General features: G+C 41.5%; 2 protein-coding genes across 4 annotated transcripts in view; one reads left to right on the top strand and one right to left on the bottom strand.

The window, feature by feature from the left end:
- The window catches only part of SLC66A2 (solute carrier family 66 member 2), a 55,663-nt gene extending 38,418 nt beyond the window's left edge, over window positions 1–17,245 (top strand). For both annotated transcript variants that reach the window (XM_035125802.3, XM_035125804.3), the window contains one exon: window positions 13,674–17,245. In XM_035125802.3, coding sequence (XP_034981693.1) covers window positions 13,674–13,881 — 208 coding nt within the window. In that variant the 3' untranslated portion in view covers window positions 13,882–17,245. The remainder of the gene's footprint in view (window positions 1–13,673) is intronic.
- Window positions 17,246–19,964: 2,719 nt separating this feature from the next.
- Window positions 19,965–25,548, bottom strand: part of KCNG2 (potassium voltage-gated channel modifier subfamily G member 2) — a 48,542-nt gene continuing 42,958 nt past the window's right edge. For both annotated transcript variants that reach the window (XM_035125801.3, XM_088676259.1), the window contains exon 3: window positions 19,965–23,189. In XM_035125801.3, coding sequence (XP_034981692.1) covers window positions 22,365–23,189 — 825 coding nt within the window. In that variant the 3' untranslated portion in view covers window positions 19,965–22,364. The remainder of the gene's footprint in view (window positions 23,190–25,548) is intronic.

Raw genomic sequence — 25,548 nt, forward strand, 5'->3', positions numbered from 1 at the left:
CAACTTATCACCTTATTGGTAACATTAAGCGGGATTTAGCACTACAAGGAGATTGATGAATGCAAGTGCATTGTGGGAAGCTCCTTATGTCTGATGACGGCCATGGGAGAAGAGATAAACAGTAGAGGAGAACACCATTTATGGAGTTTTATATGTCCCTGGCGTTAAATGTACCAAAGCTTTCTCTTGCTGAAGGGTGTGATTAAGACACAAAAATTAACTAAGGATATTTTCACTAGCTCTCGTGTGGAACACTTGTATTTTAAGACCATTGATTCAGGCTATGGGGAGTATTAAAGTTATAATAGGAAAACTTTAATATATATTTATATTTACAAGAGAGAGAGAGGGAGAGACTTCATATTCTACTGTAATTGAAAACCTCCTAATATTTAAATAGCATGGACAGACCACGGAGAGAATATAATAAGACAAAGATATGAATCATTGGCATGGTACCAGCTAAAATGAACTTGGGGTTTAAATATTTTATTACCACTATAAATTCATATGTTCTTGAGGGGATTGCAAGAAGAAGGATTAAATAAATTTATATTTAATAATAGTGGGTTCTGCTGTGACCCTCAGCCTGCAAGAATTGTTCCCCAAAGCAATAATAATCTCTCATTAAATTGTTTGTAGAATTCATATTAGAAATAAGTAGAACACTATTGCACTTGGTGTTCTCAATTGTCTCTATGAATAAAAAGGTAAACAACCAGCGTTTGTTTATGTGCACCGTGGCCTGGTGTTTAGGGTGCAGAGTCTTACAACTCATCCATTTTCAGGGCCCCTGTTCCCAAATAGTGTTGCTCTCCTGCAGTCATAGGGAGATATGACTTAAGTGACTGCATATAGATGTAAAATAGCATTGAGTGCAGTGTAGTGCCTTGCAGCACCCCACGGTTTGCCAGGGGGCTGTGGCACAGTCACACAGTGCTGCTCTGTGGTAATCAAACCACTGAAATGCAGTGCTTCTGACCCCAGTGTGTAGAGATGATTCAGAAGAATGCCTTTGGCCAACAATGCATGGAGAATACTGGAGAATACTGTGAACAGCAGCATCAAAAGAGATCTGCAAGATTAACAGGGTCACATTCCCTCTGCCTCTCTCACAGAGGTGGGCATCCATTAGGGCAATTCTGTCTCCAAACCAGGCCTCAGACCTGATTGAAATGGCTCCAGATAATCAGTTCCCTCCAACAGTTTCTGCAGCTTAATACACACCCTCTTATGCACCTTGCACAGAAAGGGACATTAGTTGGAATAAACCTCTGGTTCCTTGGAATAAAATGCCAGGTCTATTCTGTGGATTCACCCAGTTTATCAGTGGTGGGGTGGGGGTAGCTTTAAGAAGTCACAATAGGCAAGTAAGCCATCCTGCTACAAGTGTCTTGTCCACATTCTCAGGCCTTGAAAATTGAAACTGGTGCCATAAAATAGGACGAGACAGTGCATTGGATGCCTCATCAGATACTATTTCAGCAGTGATGAACAGATTTCCATGGAGGTGAGCAATTTTGTCTTCAGAATGCTTTGCAGAGTTGTCACAGCGAGCTGCTGATGGCCCGTAAACCCCAAACCACTCAAAAAAGTTCAGCTGGATAATTATCTGAAGATGTGATGGATGTAGCAATGTAAGCTTTTCTTTTTCTGCCCTCACCACCACTTAGTAGACACAATTAGTGTGTGTCCGGATGTCATCATGACAGGTCTTGTGCCTGTGTCATTGTTTGGAGCTCTCTGACGTATCAGGAAGCTTCACAGCATTGGGAATGGGAACTTGGGTGCAATTGTGTTGATGGCTTCACGTCTTGTGCTATTCCATGGGCAAGATTGCTGACTCTGCTACCAGATACCCCCACCCTCCAAAAAAAAGAGCATTTGGGTATCCATTAGATTCAACATGTATCTGCTTGGGAGAACTGGTGCCATGATACCAAAATTCACAATATATTGTTCTGATCATAACAACAGGGTAATATATATGTGTGTATGCACACACAGAGAGAGAAGATCTAGAAGCCATCTGTGTTCGTGAAGCAGCTATTGCCTGTAGGCCTGCTTTATGCACTATCCTTGGAATAAGGCTGCTTCTGGAATATAACCCTGTGGGCTGAGCTGCTAATGTGAATCTAGCAACACCAAGGAAACACACTGCAAATGAGAAAATGCCCTGGTATCCTTAGAATCTGTGTGCCACACATGTGCTGCTTGATGCCAGTGTTTAACCACCCAGAGAGATGTCGACGTGGGTAGGTTCTTGCTGACTTCTGCTTCTCTGTGATTGGTAGATGAATTTGACCTTAATTCCCACCCACTCTGAGGCAAGTCCATCAATGGTAAACACATTCCAAGTTGATGTAGTTGTTTCTTGAGCATGACATAGATTTCACTCTGGATCATCTTTCTCTACTGCAAAACTTCTATCATATGTTCTTACTGAAGGGCTGCGTATAACCCCCCCCCAAAAAAAGGTATGTTGTAATAAACCACTGATATTATGTTATCCACTCACTCAGGGATATGGTTTCTGCTTCATGCCAATGTTCTAAAAATAACCGCCAGAGCTCTTCCTTCCCAATTCCGGTCAACTGGTTTTTGTGATAGACGAGGGCTGGACATACTCCTTCCTCTTGAGATTGTCAGTGTTGCTGTAATGCCAGAGAGATTGCTGCAAAGTGACATAAGAAATTCCTTCCTGAGGTTGTGCACATCGGCATGCCGGAATGAGTTTCAAATTTAGAACTCTTAATGGTTGACCAACTTTTGCATCCCGTCAGCCTTTAAAGAGGGGTGATTACCTGCTCATTCAGGAATTCCATATTTTTAGGGTGCAATCTGATGTGAAATTGTCATAAGCTGCCAGTGCTTTTAAAAATGTCCCCATTAATAAAAGCACTGTTTGGAAGCTTGGGACATGGATTGCATTATTATTACCAATCTGGAATTTTGATTGCCATTAAATTCCCAACAGCTTCTTTGATTTCATGGCTTGCATTTTCATTTAACTAGCTTCCTTGCTGTCTGTTTTTAATTCATGTTGTGAGCCATCTTGGGGCTCTGCACTGGGAGAAAGCTGGGAGATAGATAGATAGATAGATAGATAGATAGATAGATAGATAGATAGAGCAAGCAAACAAATAAATTTATGATGGCACATGTCATAGACTTTCTGCAATAAAGCCATACTAAGAATGCAATCATGTGTTTACTTACAAAAACAGTGAAGTGTCTTTCAGCACTTTGAAAACTAACACATTTATTATAGCATTTTTAGGAGGGTGGGGGTTGCTGCAAGAGCCTTTAAGATTCTGGGCATCTTAATTGCCCAATGAATAACACTTCCACTGATGTTCATGCCATATACTGTATATAGTTGGGGTGTCATTATATTGAGGAAGAGACATGTAGCGTTTTAAAATTTCTGTACTGACTTGTTCGGTGAAAACACTAGAATTTTAGAGAGGAAACTTTATCATTCTTGACCCTCTTTTCTTCTGTTTTCTTAGCAGTATTTGCGTATGTGAAGAAACAGTTGCATTGTGAGCAAAATTGTCACTGTACCTTGTTGTGTAAAGGGTCAACTGTGACAGTTCACTTCTAACCGAAGCCAGAAAAGATACTAAGGCCTAATTCACACTAAGTGATAATCCTTGGTTAAGCATGAACGTTGAGCTTGTGAGTACTTACTGCAAAAATTGCAGCTGCTTTGCTCCTTCCTGACGAAGGACTAAGCAGAAGTAAGCCATGGTTTGTCTTCGTATATCCATACCCAAGCTCATGGTTTTTGTCTCCCAGAGCTACAGATTTGGCTACAGATTAAGTTTTGTCTGTAGTGAGACAAACCTTGAAAGTGGCTTCTTGTTTAACACTAAAGCAAACCACAGCAGGGCTGTGGGTAGCATGATAGCGGCATGATGGTAGCAGGAGCAAACTTGACATGGTTTTTTGTACCCACATGTACACTTGTTCATGCTTAGCCATGATTCAGCTTAGTTTTAACATGTAAACCAGGCCCTGTACATGTGGCAGTCTGCCGAGAAACTACTTAGGCTGGAACATTTTACAAATAGGTGTTTTGTCAACATGCAAGGTTTTCTGTTATGGCAGTTAATAGCAGAATCTAGCTTTTCTGTGGGTCAAGAGAATTGACAAGGGTTAAAATGTGATTGGCCCTTTAGTGGCTATTCTGTTCAGAATTTGTCCTTAGGTGTACACCAGTGAGGAGTCAGAATTCCAGGAAGGACCTGATGATTGGTAAAATTGGTTCTGGCTGGAGGCAGTAGAAGGGTAGGCAAAATATTGTTTGAAGTCTGTCAGTCATGAAAGCAGCAGTTGGTTGGTCAGAGGGTGAAGAGACTGAAAAGACTAAAGATGCAGAAAGTGAGCTCAGAATCCTGATGGCAGAAGCTTAAGGAAGCCACCCAGGAAAGCGAGACTCCGGAGTCAGTTCTCCAGTTTAACTTCTGACTAGTCAGTAGCTGGCTGCAGGAAGACAACTGTAAGACCTTTGTGGCTAAGTCCTTCAGCAGACTTCAGAGGAAAACTGATGCATGTCTGTCAGGTGGACAGCAGCAGTCTCAAGAGAATCATAGAATTTTAGAGTTGGAAGGAACCACAAGGGTCATTTAGTCGAAGCCCAAGAGACAGTAGCAGATTTAAAGCAACAGCAACTTATTTTGAACAGTTATTATACCACATACTATTAAATAACCAATCTGCAAGCAAACAATTTATTATTATTTTATATTATCTTTAATAAACTTGGCATATTTTCCAGTTCTGTTTGTCTCATATCTGCTACTATGTGTAGTAAAAGAAACAAGGTGGAATTAAAATGCATTGATAATTTAAGAGGTTTTATTTAAATTGTATGAGGCAGGGATCCTAAGAGTGTATAAATAGATAATGGGATATTGTACCTACAGATATTAAACACCTAGCAACTAGAAATTGCTAAGCACCCAGAGATATGCAAACCAAATTCCTCCCCATCCCTAGTTAACAGTAGGATTCCTCTACATAATAGGGACTAGAGGTGGTGGTTCTCCACAAAGTGGGGGCAGCTGATGGGAAGACAAAATCCTCCAGACCCAATCCTCCATAATGCATTTCAAGTAGCAAGCAGAAAAGTGTAAGTAATGGTTAAGTGAAAGCTCAAAGTAAAAATACTTGCTCAGGGCAGATGCAAGCTAGCATAAGCAGTCAGACCAGATAGATGACACTAATAATGGTGAGATTTCTCCTGGGAGTCTTATAACTGAGACTAGTAAAACAAACCATTTTGCACAGTGAGATATACCACAGTGTAGTAATGACCCACCTGAGGTCTTAACCCACCAAGAGAGAGGGAGAAAGAGAGAAGTGCTCGAAAGTCATGTATATTTTAGAAATCTAATTCTGTGGCTTGGATTTAAGAAACAATTTGCCATTATCCTGGCAGCAAGCATGTAACTGAAGCAAGACCATTTGTCTGTGTTCACAAACTTGATCCAGAATAACTCCTTTGCCATTTTAGTAGCTGTATGCAGATTCTGTCCTTCTGTCCTAGAAGGACAGATCGTGAAGCTGAGGCTACAATACTTTGGCCACCTCATGAGAAGAGAAGAATCCTTGGAAAAGACCTTGATGTTGGGAAAGATGGAGGGCACTAGGAGAAGGGGACGACAGAGGACGAGATGGTTGGACAGTGTTCTCGAGGCTACGAACATGAGTTTGACCAAACTGCGGGAGGCAGTGGAAGACAGGAGTGCCTGGCGTGCTATGGTCCATGGGATCACGAAGAGTCGGACACGACTAAACGACTAAACAACAACAACATGCAGATTCAGTATGTCTTGCAGCACAGAGTCACAAAAATCCCTATTTGCAAGTTTTCTCTTTGTTATTGAGCTACCCAAGGTACATGTACTTAAGAACTACCGTACCAAGTTGCCTAAATGAAAATTGTATTTGGCAAATTGGTTGAGTGTAAGTCTGGCTTTCCTGACTTTGATCATCATACTTTAGAAGATGGCTTCTATGCCTTGAAAAAAAATGACTGTGGAAATGTTTGAATTGATAATCCATAGGGAGTTTCACATGGTCTCCAGTAAAAGAGGTTTTCTTCCATCTAACATACAATGTGGCCTTCTCAACAACAAACCATGCCCTGTGCTAATTTTCATTTGGCTAAGGGTCGTCTCTGCCTTGATGGCAGAAAGTGAGGAGGAATTAAAGAACCTTTTAATGAGGGTGAAAGAGGAGAGCGCAAAATATGGTCTGAAACTCAACATCAAAAAAACTAAGATCATGGCCACTGGTCCCATCACCTCCCGGCAAATAGAAGGGGAAGAAATGGAGGCAGTGAGAGATTTTACTTTCTTGGGTTCCATGATCACTGCAGATAGTGACAGCAGTCACGAAATCAAAAGGTGCCTGCTTCTGGGGAGAAAAGCAATGACAAACCTAGACAGCAACTTAAAGAGCAGAAACATCACCTTGCTGACAAAGGTCCATATAGTTAAAGCTATGGTTTTCCCAGTAGTGATGTATGGAAGTGAGAGCTGAACCATAAAGAAGGCTGATCGCCGAAGAATTGATGCTTTTGAATTGTGGTGCTGGAGGAGACTTTTGAGAGTCTCATGGACTGCAAGAAGATCAAACCTCTCCATTCTTAAGGAAATCAGCCCTGAGTGCTCACTGGAAGGACAGATCCTGAAGCTGAGGCTCCAATAATTTGGCCACCTCATGAGAAGAGAAGACTTTCTGGAAAAGACCCTGATGTTGGGAAAGATGGAGGGCACAAGGAGAAGGGGACGAAAGAGGATGAGATGGTTAGACAGTGTTCTCGAAGCCACCAACATGAGTCTGACCAAACTTCTGGAGGCAGTGGAAGACAGGAGTGCCTGGCGTGTTCTGGTCCATGGGGTCACAAAGAGTCAGACACGACTAAATGACTAAACAACAACAAGAGTTGTCTAGGCCTAAGCCAGGATGACCCCTCAGATGAAAACCCCAGTGACATGAAGACTGAAGACCTTATGGGATCTCCTGACTCCAGTGCTATCCAGGACACCCCCCAACATCTCTGGAGAAGTGTCGCCAGGCCCATCAGCAGCAGAGGACCCAGAAAGACCCATGAAAGACATTCCCGATTGACCTGCTTCTGCTCTTTCAGCTGTTGAATACTGGCATCAGAAGATGCAGGCACTGACATCCACTGTTCAACTGAGTGTACAGCTCAAGTCCAAAAGAACTAGACTTCTCAAGAGAAAAGGACCTACTTAGAAGCAAACAACCTTGAAGGCTACATAACTCCCCAATGAAGACTGTCAGTTGCTGGAACAACACTGATCATTGGCTCTGTGCACCCAACTTCCTGTTCCTGTTTCCTACTGCCCTCATTGACCCTGGGCCTCGGACCTTTGCTAATACTTTGCTCTTGGAAACGTGCCCACTTTTGCTTTTCATTTCTGCTTTGCCTCTAAATCATGCTATCTGATGGCACCCACTTTGGAACTGCTTCATTGTGCTTGACCTCTGCTTCTCCTTAAGGCTTTGTGTTTCTGGATTGCCTTGAAATCCAGCTGCTATCTTAATGTTTCAGAGTTTGGCCTGCCCTGTCTTCTGGGGTTCCAGCTTCTACCTCTGCTTTGGCTCAGGATCAGAACCTGAACACTTGGAGGCCACTGTAAAGGAGAGACGCTACAGTGGTTTCCCATGCTCGTTGGCAGAAGGACACAGACAAGGGATTAAACAGAAATGGTTTAGGACACATCTTCATCTATTTTTGAAAGACACTTGATGCTTTTCCAGAGCAATGAATATACATGCACCTTCTTGGCAGTCCACATTACAGAAGAGCTTCACTGTGGTCCAATTTGGGCAGTCTGCATAACTGGCTCGTCAATGCTTTAAGCTCAAAAATGGGTTAATTCTTTATTCAAAGATTGTTTCATAAGTGCTTCCTGAGTTTCATGTTAAGTGCAAACCTGACAGTGTGCAAAGTGAAATGTAGAGAATATACATTAAAATCTCAAGGAAAGAGTAGCATGGCAATGGACTGCATTGCCTGGGGTAGCTTATAGAATACCCTTTTCTTAAATATTTCAATATGAGCCCTGAATGAGTATCTATGATGTCTTGCTTAGGTCTAGAAAAGCATGGAGATGACTAGGTTTGAGCATCCTTTTTAAAACACTGCAGGTGTAAATATCAATCTTACTAGGTTTGAGCCAAAGCAGTGCTGTCAAAGGAGATTTAAAAAATAATTATTAAATGACTTTATAATACGTAATGTTTAAGGTTTGACTTCTTGCATTTCTGAATGTTTTCTATGTTTAACTTTCTCTTGGACTGTCTTGTTTGTTTTGTGATATTGTAATGGCCACTGGCTACAAACAGTAGAAATCTGACTGACTGAAGTTTTTACTTTTAATGCGGCATGTGGCATGCAAAATATAAAATAAAGGAAAATGTATCTTTCCCTTGCATAGTAGGGTGCTCCTTGGCAGTGCACAAAAAGTAGTATCATAGGTACTTGACTAAGAAAGTGAGAGGGGGGTGCTGGGTGTTTTTTCCCAGAGAATAAATTGCAGTTGCATTATATAAATTCTGTCATATTTTAAATTACATGGCTGTACTGCTGGAAAAACGTTGGTATGTGGTAAATGCAGCTTTATGCATTGCATAACTGGATTGTTGCATTTGCATACCGTTGTTTAAAGTAGCAATTTTGAAGAGCTCAGCTATAAGAAAAGCCCTTGTACTGGGGAAGGTGTGTTGTCACTGGATACCATTGGAGTGCATTACATCGCTGGGAAGTGCTATTTTTGTTGCTTGAGCCTCTGGCAATAACATCTCTTTCAGAGCAGCTCCTGCTTCCTTCGCTCCCTCTGGCATATGTGTTGTTGCAGGACCAGATGTTACTCTTGCACCTCTCGCTAGTTAACCAGCCATGTTGCGGCTCGGATCACCACATGTTTGAACCCCGCCTAGCCCTGCTGCTTTGTTTTCCTGATAGCCATGGAGCCGTTAACATTTCCCTAACTGATGGGTCCTTTGGTGACAAATCAAAGTAACTTGGAAGAGCAGCCCACAGGAGATCTGCAACAAAGTGTGTTTAATTCTGCAGTTGGAAAAACTAAATTCTGCGAGGAGAGCCTCTTGTGATCAAGACACACTAACAAAGTTGAAGCTGTAAATGTATTAGCTTTGTGGATTCTGGCATACACTGCTTGCTTTCTGCTTTTTGGGAAATTTGGAGGCTGCAGCAGGAGTTGCATTTTGCAGAGTTGTATACTGTAGTGTGAATGTTGGTTTTGTAGGGCCATTGAGCAATTGAACTTGGTGGCAACTCCCAGGAGTTGGGGATTGTCCTTGAGTTGACCATGCAGTAATATAGTGGAAGCATTCATTTTCTGTCTTAAATCTACACTTCTGAGGTTACCAAATTCTGCAACAAGTTTTCTTGTTTGGTTTTTGCTGTTTGTTTGAAGCTTCAGAATCCTGGGTCTATATTGTATTTTATAGTCAAAAATGGAAATGTTAGTGTATTAGTAAAAGCAGCATTTGGGTCAGACTAAATTATCCCGTTACTACTGCACAATTGTGCTCATTTCACACGCTAGCAAGGTTATGTTTAAAATTCTACAAGGCAGGCTTAAGCAGTATGTGGACCGAGAACTCCCAGAAGTGCAAGCTAGATTTTGAAGGGGCAGAGGAACCAGAGACCAAATTGCAAACATGCGCTGGATTATGGAGAAAGCTAGAGAGTTCCAGAAGAACATCTACTTCTGCTTCATTGACTACGCAAAAGCAAACTATGGCAAGCTGCATACAGGCTTGTACAACTCCACAGGTATTCTAGGCAACTGCAATATTTGGAAACTTTTGAATTACAGTATGGTGCTGGAGGAGACTCTTGAGAGTCCCATGGAATGCAAGAAGATCAAACCTATCCATTCTGAAGGAAATCAGCCCTGAGTGCTCACTGGAAGGCTGAGGCTCCAATACTTTGGCCACCTCATGAGAAGAGAAGACTCCCTAGAAAAGACCCTGATGTTGGGAAAGATTGAGGGTCCAAGGAGAAGGGGATGACAGAGGATGAGATGGTTGGACAGTGTTCTCGAAGCTACGAACATGAGTGACCAAACTGTGCGGGAGGCAGTGGAAGACAGGAGTGCCTGGCGTGCTCTGGTCCATGTGGTCACGAAGAGTCTAAATGACTAAATGACTAAACAACAACAAATTCTCCCGTTGGAATTTTACCATTAACACAGCCTTGTTACACATTTGATATACATGGATCTGCACACTACATGGTTGCTAGACACTTGGTAAATAAAATTCGAGTTTTACACATTCTGGACCTTTTATTTTGAAGTCGGCAGGATTTCAAAGTCTCCTTAGCTTATTCCCAGCTTGTTAAAATGCCTTCTGTATCTTTCATTAAATGATTGCATTGTTGCATATCTCTTCCCCCTTCTACTAATGGAGAGGAAAATTGTTCCGTAGAACAGCCGCTCAAAATGGAGAAAATAACCTTTGTGAAATGAAATCCTCCTTATCTGTCCATGCACTTGGCTTCTTTCTTGCTTCCAGGCAGATTGTGTGCTACTTCTAGCTTCCTGCCTATCTGGGGTTTCTTTCTGTTCCCCCCCAACCTAAAAAAAGGGGGGGGGAAAGAATTCCGAGCGGCTGTTGGACTTCACAGAAGGCAACGCTTTATTCAGCTTACAAAAGTCTCTTTCTCCCATATGAAATTCTGAAATGACTGAATAGGAAAAAGTGGTGTGTCTGCAAAGCTAGCCTGGTTTTCTTAGATATACTGTATGCAAAAAAGAAGAAGTCATTCCCTTATTCATCAGGGAAGCTGAGCTTGTGCAGTGAAGAGACAATAATATCATAAATGGGGGCACACATGAAGCAGAAATTTCCAGTGTCACTAATTGTACCAGATGAGTTCCTGAGTGGGCATGGAGTGGGGGCAACTTTCCCTTTTTTCCCTCCCTGGGCCTCTGGGCAAACACACTTTTACTAAACTGGAGGGGGTTGTAACTGCGCTGCTTTATCTTTTCTTCCCTTTTAAGTGGGCTTGAAATACAAAGCATTGATAAATGAGTAAGAATGACTGCGGCATATTGAAAAAATATGTGGCATTAACGAAAACATCTGAAAATGTTTTTCTTTTGTATTTATGTGCAAAAACTCAGGCCTGTAGGGTAGGGTGCACAATATTTTTTAAAGCAGCATTTAAAAAGCACAGTCAAATAAGACAGGGGTGTGTGTGTTATAAATTGCCTAGGTTTGTTATTGTTCAGGAGTGACAGGAGTGACTGGCGTGCTCTGGTCCATGGGGTCACGGAGAGTCGGACACGACTAAACGACTAAACAAACAAACAAATTATTGTTCAAGGTTAAAAAGAAGTTTAGGATGTCCATGTATCCATTTCTAAGTTTTGTCTTGCCTCCACAGTGCATCCCATGGGTTGGGATTGAAGATGCGTAGTGAATATTACTGAAACACTGTGTAGAATCATTCCTGTTCTTAGACGGCACACAATACAGCATCAAAGGCTGCCATAAACACTGTTGTCCCAATACTTTAATGGGAACGTCAAAGCATACATAGGGTTTAATGTTGGAGCTTATGGGTTACTAAAATATTGAGAAATGCTCTGTGCAAGTACAATGGCAGTGTTCCTTCAGGCAGAAAGCTGTGCAATCCCCTGCTGCACTTTTGATTGCTGTCCTCGGTATCAGTTCATGCAAGAGAGCTGTATATGCATCCAGGGCTTTCAACCGTTTCCCAGTGTATGCCCCATGTGGTTTGTGAGCCATGTAGCTTGTTTTCTGCTAGTCCTAGTATGAGCAGAATGGACTGCAGTTACATTTGCAACAGTCACTACCAATGACAGTAGCTCCGGATCCGATGATAAGTTGCCTCTTCTTCTATGAAGTCCTTCCTGTTTTGCTTCTAGGTTTTCAGGCACCATCCCCAGGAAACTGAGATCTCAGGGCATCTTAAGTAGCGTGTGAGAGGATTGCAACTCTCTCTTGTAGCATGAGACCCTTCCTTCAGGATTGATCATTTTAAAGCATTAATTTATCTCTTGCATAACCTTATTTTCTGATCTCTAACTGGGTTTGTATGAAGTGTACGCATAGCTGTGATAGTTTTGCTCTCTTCAAAACACAAGTTGACTTGTGTTTATGCTGTAATCCTGAGCCCTCTTAATACAATTAAATACCATTGAATGCAGTGGATCTTATTTCTTAGTTGCCACATTGAGTACTGTGCTACACATCTCATATTTTATTTTATTTATGACTTGTATTGAACCATAAACAAATAACCAAATCCCTAACATGGATCTTCCCTTTTTTTTGTGGACTGCTGTCAACTACAGTATAAACTTGTCTCATTTCACTTTTCTCTTTGCTTCCATTTTCTCTCTCACTGGTTAGAGAATTGCTGGACGTTTCCCCTATTTTGTCACACACATGGTTGCGTCTGATTACTTGTAAATAAGATCTGAAGTGCTCATCGCTTTCAATTATATTTCATACACGTTGCATAATATATTTTAGGTTATTATAACAATGAACTCCAAAGCTTTTACTGGGAGCTGCTTATAATTCCATTAAAAATATGTCCATTTATAATGCATTAAGACTGTTACAGGCACTTAAAAACTGGCAGTGGTTTTGACTTTCACCACTGAGAATGTGTTAATGAAAATTTATTTTTTAAATTATAAAAGCTATCTCTGACTTCCTTCACTTCAATATTATACTTGAATAGAAAGAAAAGTTTCAATAATATTGTGCTTTAGGACTCACAAGGGTAGTTTATATGAAGTAATGAGTAATGATTAAGGTACTCCTTTTAATTATTTATATACTTGGAGACACTGTTTTATTTCTTGGTATGTGTGCATAATCTGATTGTCTAGTGAGTTGGAGTAAGCTATAAACCAATATAAATAAATGGAAAGGGGAGTGAACCTGGAAGGCTCATAGTTTTCCATTCCACCCAAGCTAGGAAGCTGTGTTTGCCAGCTTTGGAGCCAGACACAATCTTTAAAACCGTGGTTTGAAGTTGGGTTAAGAGTCTGGCTTTTTTGAAGATGGTAACCATAGTTATCTGCTTTGAGTCAAACAGGAAACTGTGGTTAATTGGATACTTCCTAGCTTAATTATGATTTGAGCTGCTTGTGTGGGTAAAAAGTTCATACATTAAGCCAAAATATGATGATCCAAACCAGCTCATTCTCAATAGCCTTGGGTTAGTCATAACTGGTTTCAAAAGCTAAATATCACGGCTTCTAATATAGGAACCTGTTTATGCATTTGAAAAATTAATAAAGTTTGTGTGTTTGAAAGAGACATTTTGCTTCTCTATTTTATGTACTGTGACATTCTTTTGATTTCTAGTATGAACTATATGGCTTAGGACTGGCTGCTCTGCCGAAGAGTAGACAAAAGCTCTCTCCACATTAATGTTAGATTTGCCATGCATTATAGCAGAAGATAATAAAATTTGCTGATGATTGTGCTTTGCTTATCCTAACTGTCACTCATATTTAATCAGTTACAGTTACAACGCTGTGCTACGGTTGTAATTCTGTTTCAGTTTTCAATTTTTCCTTTTCTTAAAAGTGCTTTCCCTTTCTCTCCCTGTTAAGTGTCAAGATGGTGCTGATGTGGACCAGTGGTGACACCTTCAAGACCATGTACTTCCTTGTGAACCAGGCTCCCTTCCAGTTCTCTATCTGTGGACTTCTACAGGTCTTTGTGGATATGGCCATTCTGTTGCAGGTTTACTTCTACAGCTGCTACCCTCAAAAGCCAGCTTCACACACAACACACCCGGCCAGTACGAAGGCACTTTAAAGCACAAAGTGGAGGCAGCTATCAGTCAAAATACTTGGAGCCAGCCTTGCAGCTTCACTTTCAGTTGTAAATACTCTGTTTCTGATGGGCTGCAAATAGAAGCGTCCAACATGCAAACCTATTCAGGTATCAGACCTGGCATTGCTTTTATTTGCTTTCTTTGTGTTCCAAATCCATTGGAATGGATTTTTCTTTTGGGGGCTCACATGAGGGTGCTTTTTCAATATATATATATATATGGACATATCTATAAGTCTTATTCACTCATCACGCTTCGTATATATGTGCTTGTGTGTGTGTGTGTGGGGGGTTATGTGTACCTACTCAAGGGCTGGATGTTTTTCAGTGCTATTTTTTTAAAAAAAGTTCAATCACAAGAATTGGAGTATTTTGTCTGAAGCTTTTACCTATTTATATAAAATGTATAAGGGTCATACTTTTGGAATGTCTGTTATATTTCAGTTAGGACTCATGAAGGCAATGCAGTTATCGGCAGAAATGTTAAAATTGTTTTTTCCAAATGGTGACTGAGGCTGCAGCTAGGAAGAAAGGGGTAAATGAATGATGTAAAGAAAATGTATTTTATTCAGTGTAAATGTGTTAAGCACACACTGCTGGACCAGTGTGTCCAATTAATAGATCAAAGTGTGAGGTGCGGTTGTGGAGTGGGTGATGCTATGGCCAGATGAAAAAAAACAATGAATTTGCAGTCAACTTGTTGCTGTGAAGAAAGAAGGGAAGGAAGAAGTCTAATACAACCCAGCCTTCTTTCTGAAGTGGCTACAGTCATAAGAGACCTGAGGAAAAATGCTGAGCAGGTTGAGAAACCCTGTAGAGGCGTTGCCAAAAGACCCAATGAAGGATTTATGACAGTAGCTGTTTGGAAGGGGTAAAGCCAGAAAGAACCCAAATGTGTAGCCCTAGGCCTTAACCTGAACTCTCTGTGCCCATATATGTTTGGCGGTGGAGCCAGCAGTGTTACATAGGTGAGGCTTTCCAGTATGGGCACAGTGAAATGCCTTCCGACGTACACTCTTAAGCTGCACTGACAATGGGAGTGCTGTCTATATAACTGCATCTTAATTTAAAACAAACTACCTGCGTGTGCGGTCTGCTCCAATGAATGAAAGGTAGGCTAGGCTAGGCAAGAACCACTTGGAGGAAGAAGAGCAATTGCCTACTGATGAATAACACAGCAGGCCTCTTTTTCAAAAAAGAAAGCTGAAACTTGACACTTTCCTTAGTATTATTTAATGCCAAATGTGTTCTTTGCATTAGCCAAATATTGAGGAGGAGGAAGAATCTTAACATTATTTCTAGCCCTTTAAGATCTTGAATGTTGCTTCCTTTTAGCAAGTTCCATGGCCAGTAATTGAGATAGTATATGAAATACAGGTGAGAACTTGTGTTATCTACATGCAACGTAGATGAAGATTGGGGAAAATCTGTACCTCAAGTATGTTTGCCGGTTTCAGACTTGCATATTTCCTTTACTGAAGACTTGATCTAGAATTCAGCAACTGCACAGCTTGAACTGTTCTACTTTTCAAACCACTCCTCTTTGGCTGCTTGCCAAGAGGAACCTTCTTTGACCTGGTAAGGTGAATATGCAGTCATGCTGTGCTTCAGGAACTGTTTTGTTCTCTCCACAAGCCATGGTTGTCCAGAAACATACTGTATATTCTCCAAGGCTAGATGAAACTGCTACATGGATTATATTTTGGGTCAGCAATAGAAACCTGTTTAAATGGTTGCTTTCCTCCACTAAAACATTTTCAAAAAAATGGATGAACTTGATGCACCTGCACGTCTGATCTACGAAAGCTGTTTTTAGCTGAGCATCTTCCTTGTTTGATACATTTGGCTGTGCCAAATCTTTTCTGTACTGAAAAGACAGGGAAGTTTCATAATTGTTATAAGGGTTGTGGTTTTTTTTTAAAAAAAAGTAAAGGAATTATTTGCCTTCTGCACTTGTACATTTGCTTCTAATTTCTTCGTCTGTTGAGTACGGAACAACCTCAAAACTGGCTGGACTTCCTCTTCTACCAGTTAGACACTCCACGTCTGAGGAGCAAATTGTCCTGGAGACCAGACTGTTCTTTTTTAAAAGAAGAAAGAGGAGAGGCTACTATCATTCTGCAGTAGCTCTGTGGATCTCTCCCTCCCTGGCTGGCATATAAACAGAACCACAGGAAAACTGTTTAATTGAGAGCTTAGTGTGAAGCGCTATGGTTGACCTCAGACTTTGTGCTATTGATTGGTTACCATGCTTGTTCCCTAATGCCTGAAGTGACCTTACCTAGCTGATGTTATGTGGCATGGCAGAATATGAATGTTTAATTGCTCTCCTTTTCACAAATGTTCTTGCTGTGTTAGAACTTCTGGGCATTTGTCTTTTAAATTATAAATTTCCACCACAGTTCTATTTCCCTTGTATGCTGCTGTAATGAGGATTGTATTTCTACTTGTACAACAGGATTTCCTAACAGTAACTTGCAATGCTGTGCTTTATTTTTGTATGGGGCAGTCTCCCCCCCCCCGCCCAATTGTTCTTTGAAAAGGGGCTCAAGACTCGGCTAGTTTGTGTTAGCTTAGTCTGTGCATATCCCCCATGCCTCTTTGTTTAACGAGTATTATTGATGGTAAAATTGGTAATATTTCCCAGGATGCCGTGCACAGATTCACAGTTAGATCTGTTAAACTGATAACCATTTGTTGTCAATATCCAAACAGTTTCCTTCATGCCAGGATTGCGGATGCCAGAAGAAAAGCCAATAGAGTTGTGTCTAAAAACACTACTTTCATCTGTGGCATCTAAACAGGAACTGGGGAACCCCTGAATCCCTGATTTCAAGGTATTTAGGGAAAGGCTCAAGGGCTGTTTTCAGGCATGCCAGTTAATAACATCAGCAGATTCCAGTGGAACTACAGCTATCTCAGGTGTCTTTTAGACATTTTCCCAGGTGTGTAGGAATGCTAGTCTGTGATCAGCTTCTATGTGCCTGGGAGAATGTTTAAATGACCCAGTGCAAGTTCTGCAGAAAAGACCCCGTCACTTTTACTCCATGGTTGGGTCATTGAAACATTTTCCTAGCCACAGGTGAAGTGCTTGCATACAAACAGCTACATACCTGGGAGAACATCTAAAGGGCACCTCAGTGGTCAGTGAATCACTGGCTTTAAAAAAATTGCAGTTCTTTTTACAGGTAAAGAAATCTGTGTAACCACGATTGCATCAGAGTTCAGAGATTAAGTAAATCTTAAATCCATCTTTCTGCTGATTGTATGGAATATCTCAATGGCACTAATGTTGATTTATCAGTTGCATTTTTTTAAAAAATAAACCAATCAGTTGTGCACAGAATTTGTTGTTGTTCCTTTCAATTGTAAGATAGAGAAGTGCCTTTTGGCGGTGGTTCAGCATGTCAGTAGAAATCAGAGTTTGTCTCGCCATCCTACAAATTGATGGGGGTGTGAATTTCCCCCAAGATTGAAAATCCAATACATTATTCACACAGGCTCATACTAGGCGCTGATCCACTCTCTTGGCAAGTGTATTAGATAGATATGATTTACCAGGTCTTAAGTTTATGGAGTAAGCAGGGTTACACATTCATACAATTAAATATAGGGTTGTATTCAACTTCTGCTAAGAGTAGTACCGTCGAAATTAATGGTCATTGCTAACTTGGGTCAATTAATGTCATTGGCTCTACTCTGTATAGAAGTTAGTTAGATACAGCCCATACTTTATAACTGTGTTCAACAATACATAACCGTTTTGATCCAGAAAAAGTAATAGGGCCAGATGTAATCGATGAGTATTGGGTATGTGTAACTTTCTTGAGACTGGGGGGCATGGAAAAGAAATACTTGTCAAATTATTTCCACCAGTCAGTTCTGCGGGGAAAGACAGAAAATGTTTTATTTCTTACAAAATCTCCACCAGCTTCTCAGAACAAATGTGTGAAAATACAGCTCAATAAAAACAAGGCAAACAGCTTCTGCGACACTGCATGGGGCATATCTCCAGTAGTTCTAAGCCGGGTTTAATCTGTTTAATCTTTGCAGCCCAGAACACTAGAATCCCTTTATAGCCCCTGGCCAATTCACTTGATCCTAGGGTCTGAAGTATGGGCCAAACCTGCATCCTATGGTATGCTCTCCAAAAAAGTTTGCAGTCTGAGAATCCAAGTGGCTCAGCACAACATCTTGATAAGCTACGTGGCCTGCTGTTTATTTCCCCTCGACATTCAACAAACAAGTGTATAGCTTTTAATTCAGCCAACATTTTTTTTGGATATAAAACAGGGAAATGACATTTCTTTAATCAAGAGCACTGAATGGAATGGAGACAGTGCTGTTTTGTGCCACTTGCTATTATCAAAGGTTCCCTTTGGCATAGTACTCCGTGGATTAAAGCGGCAGCTGCTGCTATTATGCAGCAAAAAATAACTATTTTATTAAATTCCTGCAACAGTGAGAGCCTTGTGGAAGCAGGAAAACGTGATGCCCAACATTACCAGAACAAAGGAAAGTGGGAAGTAACTCCCTCAATGTCTAAAAGCAAGGAAAACATAATGATCTGAGCCATTAATTGTAGCCTAACTGAATTTCAAGAAGGGGTTTCATGTTTGCAGATTAAGTGACAAGGAACAGTTGGGACTGGAATGGGGAAAGATGTTAAGGTTGGGGGCTGAATTCTCTTAGTGGTAATCTCATGGATGCCATTTGCCAGGGGTAAAGAGGGCTGGAATTGCTGTTTCCACCTTCTTTCTCCCTCCCACAAAAATTGTTCAGTGTAGCAATCAAATAGGGTTGAGAGAAGGCTCCCATTGGTGTCTATTTGCTCTGTATAGGAGGGGCTGAGGGGTGCTAATAGAAATGTCTATCATTTTCTTTGGCACCCTTCAGACAGGCCTTCCTCAGTGACCAGATGGGACAGAGTGCCCAAAGTGGAGGGTGGGGCTGAGACTTACTATTTGCATTGAGTTTAACACCAAGTGTAGTGACACTGTTCCCTTTTGCTATACTGCCAGACTCTCTGTAGGCTGCTGATCACTTAGTACTCTGATTCAGACCCACAGAAAACATCATGTCTGGAGGTATCCTTACTGTTGAATGTGGAGATGAGACCAGCTGGAGCGAGACTCTAATCTTTTATTATTCTAGACACCATGGTATTTAGTAGAGCCCAGTTCATGGAACAACTTAGGCTGCATATAGGTGCATTTCACAAGATGTGGGATTTTCTATTACAGGGTGAAGTCTGCACCTCTAGTGTTTGCCTTTCTGCTACATACACCTGGTTCCAGCTCCAGCAGATTCTTGTCCCTCCTACACCCTCTATGCTTTGTGCAGGCTTTTGGCCGATTTCCTCCCAACCCAGCTTAAACATCTTTGGTTTGCTTAGAATAAACATACAGTGGTACCTCTACTTACGAATTTAATGCGTTCCGAACGCACATTCGTAAGTTGAAAAATTTGTAAGTCGAATCCCATAGGAATGCATTGGAAGAAAAAAACCGCGAGTCGAAGCAACCCTATCTAAAAATTCGTAAGTAGAAAAAATCCTATCTAAACCGCATCCAAGATGGCGGACGAAGCTCCATTTGTAAGTAGAAACATTCGTAAGTAGAGGTACCACTGTATAGCGTTGAACATTGTGAAGTGGTCCTTAAAGAAAATATACAGGACAAGGAAATATACACAGACAATTGCAGCCTTATGGATGCTGTTTCTCACAATTGCAGGATATATGTAAATACAGCAGCCACATGGGATGAGCTGCTCGCTTGTCTCTCTGCCTATGTTAGCATTCTGGTTTAGTGGGATTAAAAAACAACAACACCCAAAATTGTGCTAATCTCAAAACTGCAAAAGAAGCACCATATTGTTTATAAAACCATACAACAAAGAGAATTCCCTACATTAAAGATTGGCTTTCACCCACTACTTAGGATATGCAGAACTGTCTTGCACATTAAATAAAAGCATCTATAGTTCAGGACAATAAATTGGGAGTTTGGTTTATGCACGATATAGATTGGCTTTCGTAAGTAAAAGAAGAAAGCACAATTAGATGGGGGTGCTTCAAAAGTATTTTATTTTCAAATATCTTGGAACAAGTGGTAATGAGAAACAGGAAATATTAATTCAAAGCTATGTTTGAAATTGATTATTATTTACTAAGGACAGAAGCATTTTGAAAAACAGCAGCTATTTTGTTAGTTAAAAAAACCCTGAAATCAATAGACTTCCATGGTCCTGAATATGATCTGGAATGTCATTTTTCTCACAACCTTGCTGACCACAAATTAACTCATCTGAAGAGAAGCTAAACATCAGCCTTACTACTTTCATCCACTAGAAACTAAAAAAAAAACAACCCAAGGCTGATGATGTTCTTATTTTTTTGCTCAGATCTGAAGCACTTCCTTTTGTAGGGTGATGGGGTGAGGCTTATGGCAACTAAGAAGTGTACCCAACTGCTGCTTGACTGTAGTAGGAAAATAGCAGTGCCGACTCCTGTTGCCACTGCTCACTTTGTGTAGGACAGCCATGAAGAAATTGTTTGCATGCTCCACATGTAACCAAGCCTGTGGTGAGAAAGGAGTATTGTTGATTTTGTGGCTGGGGTGTGTGTCTGTTTCTGTGTGTGTGTGAGAGAGATTTCTCAATCCTACCACAGCATAACTTCTTTCAGAGACTTTGTTCTACATCGTAACAGCAGCTGCTGCATATTACTGAGGATACAGGAAGCAAAAAGCCTTGTGCTTCTTCTCTGCATTTTCACAATGTTGAAAGTTCAGCTTTTTCATACGCTGTCCTCTGCACCATGAGAACTGTGTGCCCTTTTCAGTAGTGGCTCCTCACTTGTGGAATGCTCTCCCCAGGAAGACTCACCTGGGACCATCATTACATGTCTTTAGGCACCAGGCAAAAACAATCCTTTTTCATTACGCCTTTGGCTTTTAATTACCTGCAGCGTTTATCTACTTTGAAAAAAAACAACAACCAGAAAGGATTTTTAGATTTATTAATTTAATGTTTGTTTTTTGCTTAAAATTGTTGCTTTGAGTTGCCGTGGCAAGAAAGCTACTAATAAATTTAATAAATAATAATAATAATAATACTGCATCACTTGTCTTTACTGTTCCTATTACATCGGGGATGGGGAACCTTTATTTCCCCGAGGGCTGAGCAGGCAGCAGGAGGGGTTGGAGCCAAAAATGGGGAGAGACAGCCCACCCGCTTTCCCTCTTACATCCCTTACCCTCTATTCACATCCACATACTGTACCTAATATCTCTCCCCTCCTGCCTCATCCTCCTCGTGTTCTCCCACCAGATGCCCCCCATCCTGGTGGGGCAATTAGGCATTGGAAAAATAGCTCTCATACACACAAATGGGAGTTTTTGGCATGCTACTTACCCCGGGGCAGGGGGAATTATGGGTTGCACCCAAATGCACTACAAACCACCCCTGCTATACAGTATGTATTATCACCTCTCTGTTCTTTTTCCTACCTCCTCACCTATGTTCACAAACTGTTTGTACTGGGGGGGACGGGACGCCATCCTGCCCTTTAGTTATTCGTGGATAATGGGAGGGAACTAAATGTCCTCCAACCAGAAACTGACCTTTCTTAGATATGTTTTCTTCAGTTTTGAAAATCTTGGCACCAATGGGCGCCACATCCTGAGAAGTGCAATAAGATAGCAAACGTTGGAAGTAAACAGCATCATTTTAAAACGATATACATTCAAATCTGAGCAAAAAGGAACATATTGTATACATCTGCCATCCAAGCTAGGATGCAAAAGCTTACTGCATGTTTTATTAAATAATGCATAAAGAGCTAAAGCACACGTCAGACCTGTCAGCAGGCAGCCAGAATTGTGGTTATTGATTTTCATTCTATTGAAGAAAAAATTAAACAGAGAGGTAAACTAGGGGTAGCTTTCGTCAGAAATGGCCCTTTGTCCCCATACTTTCAAATTTACCTTTAACCCTTTCTGTGCAATACTCCATGACTTTTTACAAAACCATGAAACCACCTGTGGTACAGGGTTTAGGAAAAAAAAAGTTCTTGTGCAATCTATCTCTTGCCCCCAGTCCTATGGCACATGTACTTTACCCTGAATTTGGGGTGCTTATTTAAAAACATACACACAACTGTTTTAGCAGTGTTATTCCCCGCTATGTGCACAGTGGAAACCTGTCTTTTAAACTGCTGTTCCTTCAAAATCACTCATGAGTGCTGAAAAGTATCTTGTGTTCTAAGGATGCTGCAGATGAATTGTCTTCAGTATTATTTTAAGAAACAGCATTGGTCCAATGCTTAAAAGGGCAGTCTTTCTCCAACACTGTGTTTGGCTGAGTGCCCTGATATGGGCAGTTCAGGGGCTGTTTCAGATATGACAAATATCCACTTGCCCTTGTTCCCAAGAAGTTCCTACAATACTTTAGTTTCACTAGAGTCAGCAACTCTTAGTTCCCTGTTCAGTCTCTGCGTGAACCACCTCCGCATCAACCTCTTGTGAACATGTGGCATCTCCTTCATGGGAACTGTCCTCATTCAGAGTTCTGGTGCTTTCTTCCACCTGATGGAACTGTCTGCTAGCAGCTCTCTGCTGTTGCTCTTTAAGCTCGATGTACGAGCGGGAAAAAGTGTGGAATATGGACGTCACAGGGAAAGCCATTAGCAAAATGCCACTCAAGATGCTGCTCAGGGCGACCACCTGCCCGGGAATGCTACGAGGTACCATGTCGCCATAGCCAACAGTTGTCATGGATATGACAGCCCACCAGTAACTGCTGGGGACGCTGGTGAATTCATGCTTGGCTCCCAGTTCACTCTCCGCCAGGAAAACCAGTGGGGAGAAGAGTGCCATAGCGACACAAAGGAAGAGGACCAGGAGCCCAAATTCCCGCGTGCAACGGCGTACAGTAAGCCCCAGAGTCTGCAGCCCCAGTGAATGCCTGGCCAACCGCATGACGTACAGGATACGGAGGGCTCGCAAGGTGCGCAGGACAAGGCCCACTCTCTCCAAGTACTTGTTTCCAACGCCGCTGCCTCCGCCACTACCCCCAGGTTTGTCAGTGTTTTTGGTAGAGGCTGTATCTATAATCAAAGAGATGTAGAAAGGCAAGATGGCCAAGATGTCTATAATGTTGAGCGGAGTCTTCAAGAAGGCGCATTTGCTCTCGGCCTGGATGGAGCGCAAGACGAACTCAAAGGAAAACCAAGCCACGCAGACCGTCTCCAGAACAAAGATGTCATGGCACTTCTGGGAACATTCACCCTGTGGAGAAGACAGAAAATTAAAGAGTCACGTAGCACGGCAGCAACATTTCCAATTCTATTTTATTACGTTTCAACGTTTTTAACGTATACAGTCAAAACACAATTTCGTGATTTTTGTCGAAGTCCCACCCCATTTCCCATGGAGTTATTGTTTCTCCCCTTCTGCTACAGCCTATCTTCTATCTATCAAATCATAACCACAATAATATAACCGAATTACTTGTTACTCATAGTTCAAATCCTGCTCACAAGTACATCATACTATAGTATTTCTTTAAACAGTCCAATAAAAGCATCCATTCTTCCATAAAACACTCATCATTAGAGTCTGTTAATTTTGCCAGTTCTGCATAGTCCATTATTATGCATTTATCCATTCTTCTTTGGTTGGAACTACTACTTCCTTCCATTTCTGCGCATATAGAATCCTAGCTAGTAACATTATTTGTCGGTTGCTACATTCACAGAGAAGCCCATGCTATGCCAGTGCATATGCATGTTTTTTGAATGTTATACACAAGTAATTTCCTGTAGAATTAAAACTGTAATTAGAAAGCCAAGTGCATCTTGAATATGCATGCAATGACCTCGTCCCTAAAGTGATGCTCCATATTCTTTATTGCAAGCCCAACATTTTCAGGATTTAGTCTTGGTGGTAATGCTTTAGTTTAGAAAAGTTCTACCTGCCCCCATTGGGGGGGGAAGCAGGTGATGTTCTAACCCTTAGTGTTGATAAGACCCCCTGCTGAATCCTTACATATCTTTATAGCAGCTATTTCCACAGGTCAAAATCCCACAGATGAGTGTTAAAGCATTGTCAAAAGTAGCACACAGAAATAGTGAGTTTCATGTCCAGGCAAAAGACAGAGCACAGTTCATGCATGAGTCCTGACCCTCTGCAAAAAAAGCTGAGAACAACTCTATCCTCTACTAAAAAGTGCTGCTGTACTAAAGAGTGCTTTTCTATGAGAACAAAACGTAAGTTCTGTTTTACAGAACAATTTCCCCTCCAATATATAAATTAAAACTAATCACTGCTATTTTAGTTACAGGAATCACAAGACAGAGAAAGCAGTAGGAGAACACTTATGGACACAAATCTGACATCAGGAATCACAAGACAGAGAAACCAGTAGGAGAACACTTAAATCTCCCAGGACATTCTATACAAGATCTCAAAGTAGCTGTCTTATAACAGAAAAAAATCAGAAACAGACTAGAAAGAGAAGTTTCTGAATTGCAACTCATTACCAAGCTTAAAACCATGGAGAGACCTGGTCTGAATAAGGACATTGGATACATGATAAAGCTTTCTTTAGCCATCTCACCCATTGCTTTTTCCTGCAAGACCAATTGTAGTCGTTAACAGTCGTCAACAGTTACAGGTAGGTAGCCGTGTTGGTCTGACGTAGTCGAAACAAAAAAATTCCTTCCAGTAGCACCTTAGAGACCAACTAAGTTTGTCATAGGTATCAGCTGTCATAGGTATCTGAAGAAGTGTGCATGCACACGAAAGCTCATACCTTTGACAAACTTTAGTTGTCAACAGGTTTACCACTCCCATCAGCCTATCACCTATTCCCACCACCCTTCTGAATAATACCCCTCCCCACCCTCTGACTATACATAAGGGTCTGATGACTTCTGTTTCAGTGTATCTGAAGAAGTGTGTGCGACGAACCCCCTCGCCGACGCTGCCAATAGATTATGAGACGAAAGGGTACAGGGGTAAAGCAATCCCCACTCAATTCCTTACGCCTTAAAATAAACCCCTCAATTCTGGGCTTCTCAGTAAAGAGAGTCTAATTCCAGCTTTCGTGGCCCGATCTCACAAACATTCAGGGCTATTTGAATGAACAACCTCTTGCCTACAGAACAGGGACTCCCTCAATTCAGATCCCCACTGTATCAGTCTGCCATATCACCCTGGCAAACTTGTGGCACTCTAGGTTTTCACCATACTGCTCTTCCTGTGTGACTCTAGGACACAAACTATCCCCTTTTCCTTAGGTAAGTTTTGCGCTTCTCTAAGTCTCCACCTAAGGGACCCAGGTGGCTCTGTGGGTTAAACCACTGAGCCTAGGGCTTGCTGATCAGAAGGTCAGCGGTTCGAATCCCTGTGGTGGGGTGAGCTCCCGTTGCTCGGTCCCAGCTCCTGCCAACCTAGCAGTTTGAAAGCACATCAAAATGCAAGTAGATAAATAGGAACCGCTATAGCGGGAAGGTAAACGGCGTTTCCGTGTGCTGCTCTGGTTTGCCAGAAGTGGCTTTGTCATGCTGGCCACATGATCTGGAAACTATACGCCAGCTCCCTCGGCCAATAATGCGAGATGAGCGCGCAACCCCAGAGTCGGTCA

This window comes from Zootoca vivipara, chromosome 8 (genome assembly GCF_965207765.1).
Source record: "Zootoca vivipara chromosome 8, rZooViv2.hap1.1, whole genome shotgun sequence".
NCBI classification, from domain to species: Eukaryota; Metazoa; Chordata; class Lepidosauria; order Squamata; family Lacertidae; genus Zootoca; species Zootoca vivipara.